Genomic DNA, 13,147 nt, shown 5'->3' on the forward strand with positions numbered 1-13,147 from the left:
TCCCACTCCAGTAGCCTGTTTTTTCTGTCAACATCCCCTTTTCCTCCAGCTCTGTTTGAACGTATGCCTGTACTGCTCTCATACTATGCTTCCTAACTTTCTGACACTCAGTTTGGCAAGCAAAAGGAGCAGGAGGCCTCCTTTCCCTTGCTTGGGCCAAACCAAACAAAGATGTTTCCATTGGAATGTGAGAGTGCAGAACTTGCTCCTGGTTGGAATGACAGAGATTTCCACACTGTCCAGGGCCAGTTCTGTATACCATCACTCTTATCAGCTGAAAAGAGACCAGAAGCTGTTGTTTCCATAGAGGTGTCCACGTGAAAAAAAAGAAATAAAACCCCAAACAAAAACACCCCACAACTTTTTATTCTTATGCCAAGCAAAACAGTTATTTCTATTGTAATCCAAGAACTATGTGCTACGTTGTAAAAACTGGCACTTGTTGTTAACTAACACCGCATTCAGCTTCATGCCTGGCTGCTTTCAGCAAGCACAGGGAGTAGTGGAGCACATCAAGTCAATGTCCAGTTCCCGAGGCTGACCAAGAACAGACACTTAAAAGCTGCTGAAGAGATTCTCCTTCTATTTAAAGGAGAGTTTTCCCCAGGAGAATATTTACCAAGGTGTTGTAGGCAGCAGCTATCTTTTGCCATGAGAAAAGTCTTCAAGTAGCTTTACCCTTAAAAATATTACGTCTGAATGGTTTAAGTTTTAATGGGTATTTTCTGTACTTTGTGGGATGTTCCTTACTCTTCCAGTGCTTTAAAATAAGAACACTTGGCTTATCCAGAGAGTTTTGCGCCTTTTGTTTGTAAAGAATTGTAATTGCAGAAACTAATGGCGCTTTGTCTTGTTTTGTTATCAAGGAGGGAGGAAGAAGTAAGAGCCATCGTTACTGGCCTAAACTGGGCTCTAAGCACAGCTCAGCCACCTATGGGAAGTTCAAGGTGACAACCAAGTTCCGCACAGACTCTGGCTGCTTTGCAACTACTGGTCTGAAGGTCAAGCATCTTCTCTCTGGACAAGAGAGGACAGTGTGGCATTTGCAGTATACTGACTGGCCAGACCATGGGTGTCCAGAAGAAGTCCAAGGCTTTTTATGTAAGATTTCTTTATTTCGCATGATACATCAAGAAGGAGGTTGCTCACACTGGATTCAGTTCACTGTACCTAGTTACAGCTGGAATTTGATATCAAGTGGTTGCTGTTGTGGTGTACATAGGCCTCAACTAGGTTATACTTGGCTGCAATTTGGAGGAAAAAAAAAAGTGAGATTCCAGAGGTAGGAACTAAGGTGATTAGCAGGAGGAAAAATCCAAGGCCACAGCAGTGCCAAAAATTCAGGAAATTTTAAATAATAGGATACTTCTGCTTATCAATCTGTTGGTGTAAGTTACTACCATTTGCCAATTGCCTAATGAATGTAGGAGATAATAGGCTGTACACAAATGTAATTAGAAAAGTCTAGGTGAGAGAGGATCAGTTGCTATTGAAATATGGTGTGTCGCCTCCGGTTTTTCTTTTTGCAAAAGAACAGAGGGCTCTATCACACATGCAGTAAGTCTGAACTCACTGCCACTCTTGTAACTACATGGACCCAGGCAATGCTTAAGGGCCTCCCCAATTACATATGGTCCTGGTTCGTGCATTTCTGTAAATACAGCTATTATGTTAAGCTGTAATGTGTTAATAACACTTCCTGATTCTTACCAAGTAATAAGCATTCCCATATTAAGTAATAGGAATTCAACCATTATTTAACTTAAGACACATCTCTGGCACTACACTAGGGAATGATGCAGAAATCTTTAAATTACCACTGAAGGAGTGTGTACACGGTGTACTGATGTGTTGGAGATGCCTGCCCTCTTAGTTCCTGAAAGCTTTGCAGCTGCAGTGTAGCTCTGTGGCAGCTAAGTCCTCTCTCAGGAAGATCCATTGGTTCTACTTCAGTCTTGCCACAGCTCCAGTCCTTTAGTTATGCATTCTCCTTTGCATGGTACATGCTCGATGTAAATAGTGCATCCTCCTTTCTCAGATGTGTCACAAAGGCAAAAAATAAAAAATGACATTTTGGCTTCAGCAAAGGAGTACCAAGGAATCTGTCTTCAAGGAAAAGCTATTGCCCAATTCCTCGTTTGTTTCATACTTTGTTTCTCCTACCAACCCCTGTAGCTGTGGTTGGGCGTGGCAGTAATTGGAACCTGATTGTCCCCATTTCCTCTCTCCCATTGTTTGCCATCACTTAAGAGTCCCATTTCCCTGTGTGCATTAAAATGCAGCTTTTCTGATGTTGGTAGGCCTCCATCCTGCCTGTGGGGAGAGGACAGCAGGGGCTGCAGTGCCCTGACACCAAGGGTCAGAGCAAAAGAGTTCAGCTCAGGTCTCACTTCCCACTTGGAGTGCTGGGAAGCCGTGAGCTTCCAGCATGTGAGGTTCTCAGAGTGGTCTGACAGCAGGATGTGTTGAGTGATGCTAGGACAGCCACACAAGGCAGCTGTTCCCGAGTCCCAAGCTTTCTGCAGATGGCTTCAGGGAAAACAGCAGTGATCTCCCAGAAGGGCTTGTAGCTATTGGGAAACAAACCCTGAGCAGAGAGTGGGGGAGAGATTCTGTCACAGTCTAGAAGGGAGAAGGAAGAAAGGAAACAGGGCAGATGGACGCTCGCTTCCCATCTGATACTGGGTTTGACAGGCAGTAGTTTCAGTTGGGACTTAGCTGTTGTTTTGATCCCAGCCTGTTAATAGCAGGAATTGCTGTAAGTAATGTCTAGAATCATCTGCTTAGGGGACCTGGAGATTTGCAAGGGGGAAAACAGAATTTAATTTTTTAAAAAAACTATTTAATTTAAAGGAGCAGACTCCCAAGTAATAATTGACACCCAGCTGGTAATTGCTGGATGCAGTGCTGTTCAGCGCACCCTGGCCAAGATCATTATTATGTTGTAAAAAATATAATTTACTGCCACTTTGACAGAAAATAATTTTTCCACATTCTTTCCCCCCTCCCCTCCTAATTTTTACATTTAGACATGTAGATGTTTGCAACCTTGCCTGCTTTTTCCTCTTGCAGCTTACTTGGAGGAGATACAGTCGGTGCGTCGGCACACCAATAGCGTGCTGGACAGCAGCAACACTTGCAACCCTCCCATCGTGGTGCACTGCAGCGCAGGGGTGGGGAGGACTGGAGTGGTGATCCTAACAGAGCTCATGATTGGCTGCTTGGAGCATAATGAAGTAAGTCAGCTTCTTTTTCAAACCCCGAGCTTGTCCCTTGGCTAACTGGCTACATTTCTGAGGTTGAAATTAGAAGGCACTGATGTGCTTTCACCTTTGTGAGCAAGACAAGGACCTTAAATGTGGCAGGCAGAGGTTCCCCATGGCAGGTTATTTTCTGTGGTTTTCTGAATAGTTGATACTATGCATTTTTTTATTAGGATTATTTTAATACATTAAAAGTTAGGGCTTTCTTCCCTCTTTTATGAATTTAGTTTATTTCATACCTGTATTTAATTAAAAGTCTAGAGACAGTGTTTTTGCAAGCACTGCCTGAGAGAGGCTAGAGAATAATGTCCTTGCTCTTCTAAATGAAGTTTTCTGCTCTCTAAATTGTCTCCTTGAGCTCCTTCCTCACTTGTAATCTCACTTGGAATGAAACTTAACTGTGTTTTAAGAATAAGTGCATTTATGTATTCTTGTGGGGAATAGGGCTTTAGGATTTGCAGCCAGCGTTATGAGTAACAAAGTCTGCAGTTAAGAACAAGAGCTCCAGTAGAGCAGCCATGGGCTGCAACTTAATTTTCACTCTGTCACTGTTTAGGAAAAACATCAGATCTTGACTAACAATGTGCCACACAGTTTTCATGACAACTGTGGAAACCACGGATTTCTCCTGCCAAAGAAAATGCTCAAAAACCAAAGCTGCTTACAGAGATAAGAATGCAGCAAGAGTGACAAATAGACATGTATCATCTCCCCCTCCCAATAATCAGTCACTGGGTGAGTTCAGGGAAGACTGAGGACTCCAGCAGCTCATCATTCTGGAGTTACAAGACCCTTACAGATCCTGGGTTCAGTTCAGCTGGGACAGATCTCCTCCAACTCTGCTTGGGCCTCACTAAAGGTGAAGCTGTCCTGTAGATCTGTGTCACAACTGATACTTTGTTCTTATGTTTTCTGTTTGGAGGAGAAAAGGAAAGGAGGAGGTATCCTGGCCAAGAAAGGGCCCACAAGGATGTGTCTTGGGAATCCAGCAGCCTCCCAGTGCTAACTGCTTCTCAGTGTGGGGCAATGGCTCTGAGTCTTGACCCTGCTTGACTTTCCTTATGCACCGACACATGGAAGTAATGGCTTCTGTTGTCCACATAGCAGCCATGAAATTTCTGCATGCCAGAGGAAAGCTGGAGAGTTAAAAGCGCCATCCTGAATTGCTTGTGAACAACAGTGCAGCATGTGTCTGCTTTACAGCAGTATGTACAGTATGCACACAGAAGCAAACTCTAAGGGCTGTGCAACAGGGTCTGGCCACCTCAGTTTACAGAAGTCAGGCTGAAGTTTACGGAAGTCACCCATTGGGCAAAGAGTAGCTTTGGCACTTCAACATCTATGTATAGGGGTGAGCCTTGACATCATTCATATGAGTTTTCATCAACTTCATTAGGACCTGATGGTAGTGCTCAATAATGAGGGATTTCTCTGATGCCCTTTAATTAAAGCATTCTTTTGTCTTGATTAATAATGAAAATCATCATTACAATTAATACAATTTTCATTAAGGGCTCTGTTTCTGTAGATTGTACCAAGTTAATGGTTTTGGCTTGTTAAAACCTAATTTAAAAAAGATTAAAAATCTTAACAGTATGTTTTTAGTTTGTGACAGATTCTGGACAGAGGGGCTCCTTTTCATTTATTCTGTAGTAGAATTTATTGGGGTTTTGTCCTGAAATAAAATTACTTATCACTTAAAATGTTTTAGTCTTAGGAACTGGTTTTCACAAAAGTGTCCTAGCAAGAAAATGTATTAACATTTTAGCAGTGAAGGAGAATCAGGAGGGAGTTTGAAAATTTTGACACAGACAATTTTGGAAAGCCTGCAGCAGTGCTGGAACAAAAAAACAGAACTCTGAGCCTGCGGTTTCAGGTTTAGATAAAAAGCCATGTTTAAGCAAATTCTATACAGCTTCAGTCACTGTAGCTTCTGGGCAATGGCTGGTTGAGTCTAAAGCTGTATCTCATTGCAGGGATAGAGTTTCAGTAACTGCTGCATGGCAAGTAAATGTCACATCATTACATCCTTACTGCTGTAGGCACATAGTCCGAGAAAGTAATTGAGAACCTGCTCTATCAGCTTTTAGTCCAGACTTGGCACTGGGACATTAACTCATGATTGCATCTACAGCATGCTTTCACATGGGAGGCAGGAATAAGTAGCATTTTTGTTTGTTCTGTTTGCAAGTGCCAGCTTAGCAAAGCATTAGGTGTATATTTTTTTTTTTTTGACATGTACCTTGTAATGAAGGTGAATTCAAGGATCCTCCTTACCTGGAATCAAATACTAAGCTGGCTATAAATATTGAGGCTGAATAGGCAGGATGGGGTTTTCTTTTATTTCTGAGATAAGGCAAAGCCATCTCCATTTTGAGGAGGTGCATGGATCGCTGTGTGCCCACTAAAACCCAATGAGCTGTCTTGCAGCAAAAAGCTGAGGGAGGAACATTATCTGCAGGTCAGGGCTGGCCTACATTTTTGTAACAGTTGTTTAGGTGAGATCAGGCTCCACATGACTCTGCTCAGCAAGGACCATTTCATAAGCATCTGTGTCCACAGGGAGGCTTTCTCCAAGTTAGCCAAGTTAAGTGGAAAGAGCTTCCATTTTTCTTTGCACCTGTTTGATAATAATATGGCATTACTCATCCCAAATATTTACACTCGTTGACTCTCTAGAGATGTCCTTTTATAACAGCTTGTTGGGGTATGTGGCAGAATATTTGGCCTTGTTTTCAGAAAGTGATAGCCTATGAGTTAATACTTGTTTACATGGAATGGTGATTCTGAGTTTTATATACATGGACAGAAATGGATATGCAGCGTGACTTTTATTTTAAACTTTCCAGGAAACTTCAGATGTGCTTGGAAGCAGATTCCATGCTCAGCTGGGCCTCCAAGGGTTAGCAACAATCTCAGTCAAAAGACTTGCTAAGTTCCTCTAAGTGTTTCTGCAAGCAGGCTTTACAAAGTGCAGTTTATGTTGCCTGATAGGGTAGCTGTTCTTCATTTTTGTACCTTGAACTGCTTAAGAACTTCCTCAAAACCAGTGGGTATCTTAGTGCTCACGTTTACTGCTGCCATAGAAGGTTTGTGTCCCTCAGCTTGGCTCACATTACATGCTGTTTGAATTTGAGCCTGGCAGGCTGAGCTTCATGGCTCAACAACTTCTTAATAGCTCCTCATGTACCTGTTGTAACAGATAAAACACAACAGCATCATAGGGCTTTGGCTCCCTAAATGCCAGAAATTTGATAATAGCATCCTAATGAAATGTGCAGTGATTTCTAACGCTTCACCTCATGGGCCTGTGTTTCACAGAACTCGTTTATGCACCCATATATGCCTGTCCCTGCTTGATGGGGTTAGGGCTGTGCCTTCCCAGTAGATTTCCTTATCTGTGCCTACTTACTGTACTTTAGTTCCTGCTGCAGAGCGTTTCGAGGGCATACAAGTGAGTTTCTTTTGGGTGAAACTAAGCTAGAAGATATCTTCTTTGACAACCCCCTGATATTTGCCAGTGAATATTCCGTAGATTGAAACAAACTGATGCTGGTCTGGAGTCTGCAAAACATGTATTGTGGATACTGGGTCCTTGTTTTACTTTACAGAGCTATTTCTCCTGAAGTATTATTTGCTAACATACACTTGGCTGTGGCAGATCAAATGCTGGAATTTCTGGATCTTTTGGTGGCAATGACTTCTCTTCATCTTTAACAAACATTAATCTGTATCTTTGCCTGCACATTTAATTTTGTCTACAGAACCTTTGTCTTCTGTAACTATAGTATGGTTCCCTGTGTCAGATAACTGATATTTGAGATGGTGACTGTTTGATTTAACTAACCCACATACTTTATGCTTTGTTTTTTTCCCCTTTGCTTTACAGAAAATGGATGTTCCTGTGATGCTGAGACATCTGCGGGAGCAGAGAGTGTTTATGATCCAGACCATAGCCCAGTACAAATTTGTCTACCAAGTGCTCATACAATTCCTGCAAAACTCAAGACTTATTTAATCTTTTCAAACATCCCAGACCCAGCATTGTGGATCTGACTGAACCTTACTGATGAACAAGGGGAACAGCCTTGACAACACTGTGTGCATATATTGCACTTTTAAAGTTGTCTTCAAAGTAAGGAATTATAGTTCTTTACTAGTCTCCCATGGATTATTTTATACAAGATATAATTTATTTTTCTTGGAATAACTTTTGAATTACTTTAATAATTTGTAAAACTTATAGTGACCTACAAAATGAACCACATTTGACATGACTGGTCTGCATTGTAATGTGTCTGTAAGGAAAGCAACCCTTTGTAAAGGTAGTTTGCTGGCTTTTATTTTGCTACACAGCTTCTGAAATCTACAGTTATTTGGCAGCGGGCTTTTTCTCACGTAAGGACGTTCTGGACCCAGTATGTGGCTTCCCTGGTAAAAACAAGACCTGCTAGATGTCAGCTACAACTCTGTGTGAGCAGAAGCTGAGGGTGCACAGCACAGAGACCTGAGCTTCTGCACGTGCAGCCGGGCACATTACAGAGGGCTCAAGCACAGGACATTGTGAGGACAGAGAGTTTTGGGTGCTAAACTGTTCAAATTCCCCAAGAATTACTGTTTTAGACTAGTCCTGGAAAAAATCAGTATTGTACCTTTTTATGGAGGCCTTTTGCTGCTGTGTGCAACCCTTGAAGGGATTCATAAGAAGCAAGGTAGGGTGAAGCAGTGACCTAAAGCAGGCTGAAGTCAGTGAATGACTCTTTCCAATAACTCTGGTGGTCTGAGAGTTGAACAGCAGAGGATTTTCAACCAAATGTATCTGGAAAAAAAAGCCAAATCAAGCACCTTCTCATGAATTACACTGAAAGTATTATTGCCTTGAGGCTCACCCTCTGTAGAAAAAAGAATCTCATTTAAATTAGGCATCTCCAGTTGCCTGAGTCTTTGCGTGTGAACTATTTTTGGATGGTTAGAGAAGGAATCAGGCTAGGGAGGCACCTTGGAGGTCTCTGGACTCAGCCCTGCTCACCCCACTGCTGAATTTAAACTTGGATAGGCTTGCCCAGGGTCACATCCAGTTTCAGAATTTTCAAGGGTGAAGATTTCAAAACCTCTCAGGGCAAGGGATGCAATGCAGTTACTTTGTCATGGTGAAATCACCTTTGTTGGTATCCCTTCCCCAGACACTTTTAATATTTTAATCCTATTGTTGCTCTTCTGTTGTATCCCCACCTCCAAACCCTGATCAATGTACAAAAGCCTAAGCCTACAAGAACTCTTAATGTTACCTCTAAAGGGACTAAAATTTGTGGGGAGCTTTAAGCTAAGGTTCTGTACCAGAATGTTTCTTGAATGTGTTTAAAACTGCATTGTGTTGATTTGGTGCTCTGCAATACAGGCCTAGCATGATGACAAAATTTCTGGTGAAGCCACCAACAAATGGAAAGGAATTATTTTGCTGTAATACCTTGACCATGTTCTTTTTAGGGATCAGCTGAGTTTTCAGTCAACTTCAGTTTTCCTGTAATTTTTTCTGCCAGTGCCAACATATCTCTTGTTAAATTAGCAGCAACCATTTAAAGTCTTCTCAGCAGCATCTGCATGGTAATTGCAGAGAGATGCTTTATATCTGGGAAAAAAGCCAAGGAATAAACCTTGCAGCAAAGAGTATTAAATTAGTTATCTCGTTATAACTTTTTGAATAATTTCCTAATGATGAATTAAGTTTGAACTCAGAGCTGTCAAGTCCCATTGCTCTACTTAGATGTGAGAAGTAGAAAATCAGGAGTGAAAAGAATTTGTTCCTATGTCTTATTATTCAGCTGCTCTTGGCTGAAATGTGTATTTCTGCTGCTACAATGAGCATAAGAAAGTTATTGCATAAGAGAGTGTGAAGAGCTGTGTTTGAAGGGAAGAAAATTAAGCAAATGTTTTTTAATGCAAAGATGCATCATAAGTGTCTTAGAAAAACATTAATTAGAAAAAGGCACTAAAAATCCTTTCCAAATTAAGTCAGTGCCTATTAATGAGCCAAATAAGTGGCCATGTGGTAAACAGTCATTTCCAATTAACTCCTAATGTGGCTGGTGTGGTAGATAGAGGCCAATGTGAGTCACTTTTTCCCTTTCATTGTCAAAGAATGGTAATTTTAAACTTTTCCTTTCATCTGACTTCAATGTATTTTTCCCTGCTAGATTTTATCTTGACTAGATCTGTTAATATCATAAGTGAATTGGGCTGGTGCATGTCTTCAGAGGTTCCTTTCCACCCCAGCTTACAAGCAGCCCTCAGCATGCTGATGTTTTATACTTGAAATGTGATACAGTTTTGTAAGGGAAAAAATGAACCTTCTCACTTTGAACCTGTTGTAGTTTTATCAGGCCAAAATTATTTGGGCAGTATTTCCTAACCTTTAGGGAGTGACAGGAAAATGCACTTTGCATCCAATTTTCTTAGTCATAGCAGGAATGAACACATGAGCCTTAAAGCAACAGTGCTGTTTAGTTTCTGTCCTGCAGACTTTAAAAAGCAGAACCCTTGAGAAGAAAACAACAGTTTGGAGTTTGTTGTGTTGCATGCTTTTTAACGTCAAAGCAAAACAGTAGTTTGAAAACAGTTTCATCCATTTGGAGTAAAGTCTGGATTGAAAATCTCACCATGAATCATCAGTGACTGGAATTTTGACCCAAGCAGTCTTCTCCCAGGACACCCACCTTACAATCTGGTATGTTCAGCCTACACTCCATGATGCTTTCAAAGAGAACTTGCTGCAAATGATTAAGTCTGGCTTGAGCATCCGTTGTGTCTGTTTTCCTTTTAGTACACTTTTCTTCTGTATTTAACAACCTTTGCCTTTTTAATTTAAACTCTTACCAGCTATAGTACTGAGGTGTTTGCATCAGCTTTTTGGTTAAAGTTATGGTCTGAGCATTTCATGCTTCCCATTGTTCAAGCAGGGATGGGAGAGATGACAGCTGAATCGTGACACTGCTCAGTGCTGTGGGGATCTGGTTTCTGTTCTCCATCAGCCACACTGGAGGACGGTGGACATCAGCTACTCAGGTCCTACTTGTTTCAGGTCCTACAAAGGCTTATTTTAGCACCTCTTGTCCTTGACTACCTGAGGAAAGAAGAAGCTGGTTTCCACAAATATTTTCTTACATAGGCATACAGGGATCCTAAAAGCTCAGCCTTATCAGAAATTCCCCTAAACTAATTTTAGCTGGCAGAAGACACACCTCTGAGAACTTAAACTATTGCCAGCACAGTTCTTGAAGTATATTGAAGTGCATTTCTTTTCTACTTATTTAAATCAGCTGCCTCAGCTACAAATATTATTAAATATTTGCATGATTTCAAACCCTGGGTTTTTTTAAATTACTTTATTGTAAACAAACAGAAATGCAAATGGCAAAACATAGACTTACTCATTCTTTTCCAACATCTGTGCTTTAATAGCACTTGTCATTGTCAGCCAGGACATTACTTTTTGATCCAACACCTGCTATACCTGTGTAGTCCACAAGCAACTCTACAAGAAATGTTGATGGGAAATCTTGTACTTGGATATAGCACAGAATTCTGTAGGGAAGATTCAGCAGAGCTACTGACAATGCTGCATTTCCAACAGCCGACTTCCCACTGGTCTCCTGGGAGGAGATGATGACTGAATTAGCTGTTAGCCTCGCTAACAGTTTGTGGTCTGTGTGCTCAGAAAGTGGAATCATCAGGCTGACTCTGCTGTAGCAGCTCTCATGCATCACTGAGGGAGGGCTGAGTTAAATTTTGCTGCTTATCTTCGTGGATAAAAAAATGCTAGGGTGGCAGCCATTGCAGGAAATAAAAGCTGCATCACACTGCAGGAGCAAATTCCTGAGCTAGCCATGAGAGGAAGGGCTGCATGAAAACAGCCTTTGACCACTCTTCTACAAAATGAATATAAAGCTACTGATGTATACTTCAAGGCATATGGAATTTGGGATAGGGTTTGATTCCAGTAAGAGAAAGGCTGCAAGTCCAGAACCCCAAAAGCAATTGTCCCCAACTCGCCCTTAGCCTTCCAGGGAGGTTTTCTTGTAGGATCTGGTGCTAAGGGAGCTATAGATGCCATCTAAAGTCTTTAGAGAAGGACATTATACTTGCAGCTGCTTGCAGGGATTGGGATTGGAGGAAGGCAACAGATGACTGTGGGGCAAACAAGATGGAGGTATTAACCATAAACTGTCATTAGATTGTGAAACAAAACAGTGCACAGGTAAAAATTAGCAGTGTTTATATAAATATTTAAAGTAGCTAAATTTAGCCAGTGTTTTTTGGAGTATCTTAGATTACACTTCCATTGGTTTCTCTCAGCTGTTTTTTGGCTGGCACTTCTTTGAAGTTTTATTGCCTGTGCTTTATGTGCATCCTCACTTGAGAATTTCCCACATGCTTTATCTTATAAATATATCCTTATAAAGGACTTTGCCTTTGGAGAGCAAACTGGAAATCAGTGATAAATAGGAGCTTCCACAGGAGAATTCCAGCACTATTCCCAGAAAGTGAAGGACTGCCACCGATTCACCTGGGTAAGGTGAAGACTCAGTGGTTGAACAGTCAGTTCCAGGTATTTCAAGGGTAGTGTTCCTTGATTAGTCAGAGAGGCAGAAAGAAGGAACGCTTCCCACAAACTGTTTTCATGTCTGGTTGGGGAGCACCCCCTGACTTAGACAGTGGCTGGTAGTTGAGGAATAGGGATGTGTCTAGGAAAGGATGTTCAGCCAGTCCTTTAGGGGCTTCCTGAGGCCAAAGCTGTATCCCACTCACTGTGTGTAGTACCTACTGATGGATCCATCTTCCATGAATCACATTACCTTCTCTTTAGAAGATGTTTATTCCTCTGGCCTTCACAATGTCCTGTGCTGGTGAGTTCCACAACTTACAGATGTAACATATAAGAAATTCCTTTTCGTGTATGCTAAATAAAAGCATTTTCTTGCTTCTGCTTGGTCTTTAAAAGAAAGTAAATCTGTAATGCCAGAAACACTGGTAATGGGATGTTTATCCTGTTGAGGTTGCTCCATATGGAAAACACATTTTCCTCACTAGGTAAAATATCTTTCTTTGGTTACTTTACAAAGGAAAAGTTTACACATGCAGATGATTGCAATATTCCCATATGCTATTGTGTGGAATGTGTTAAATAAGATAATATGTTTAAGTTTTATGTCACTGGATTTTACTGTCCTGTTTTACTTCAGTATTGTCATGCCTCCTGTTTTATTTGTTCTGTAATTCTGTACCTGACAGTTTAGCACAAAACAGTGATCTGAATCTCACCACCTCATTGTATGGACACATTTTGTAGAGAAATGAGACATCAGTTATGTGCCCTTCGTGCCCCCAACCCCTCCTGTTAGGGCTGAATGGCAAAACTATTCTATGCTATTGAAAGCCTTTAAAAAGAAAAATCTATGCATGCTATTTTATATTCTAATGTATTATTCATATCAGTACATAAGCTTATGCTTGTCAGTTTTATCTTGTGTATAGAACTGATTACTTTTGACAGTATTTTTGCACTGTTTCTTTTCTTTCTCTTTTTATAATAAAAAAGTTCTATCAGCATTAATTGACTGCAATAATTTTTTTACCCCTTTCACTGCCTTTGTAAATAGTTTCTTATATGCTTTTGCAAATGTGAGAATGTCTTCAGTGACTAAGATTTTTTTGGTAAGGCTGTCCCTCATATTCACAGTATACAATAAACCATTTTTTTCAATGAAAACTCTTTGTATTCTTTTCTGTATCAGCTTAAGGGTTTTGTATTTGCAGCTACACTGCTTGAGTTGGTTTCCTATGTTAAACTGATAGACACGGCCAGGGCCACAGTAAGCTCTGAATAG

General features: G+C 40.9%; 1 protein-coding gene across 1 annotated transcript in view; it reads left to right on the forward strand.

Moving 5' to 3' along the window:
• PTPN14 (protein tyrosine phosphatase non-receptor type 14) overlaps nucleotides 1-13,029 on the forward strand; it is a 110,911-nt gene extending 97,882 nt beyond the window's left edge. Inside the window, exons 17-19 of the mRNA XM_005523337.3 lie at nucleotides 867-1,101; nucleotides 3,073-3,236; nucleotides 7,153-13,029. Coding sequence (XP_005523394.1) covers nucleotides 867-1,101; nucleotides 3,073-3,236; nucleotides 7,153-7,281 — 528 coding nt within the window. The 3' untranslated portion in view covers nucleotides 7,282-13,029. The remainder of the gene's footprint in view (nucleotides 1-866; nucleotides 1,102-3,072; nucleotides 3,237-7,152) is intronic.
• The last annotated feature ends 118 nt before the right edge of the window (nucleotides 13,030-13,147 follow it).

This window comes from Pseudopodoces humilis, chromosome 3, assembly GCF_049639895.1.
Source record: "Pseudopodoces humilis isolate 2021_Gansu_Grassland_sample_001 chromosome 3, ASM4963989v1, whole genome shotgun sequence".
Lineage (NCBI taxonomy): Eukaryota > Metazoa > Chordata > Aves > Passeriformes > Paridae > Pseudopodoces > Pseudopodoces humilis.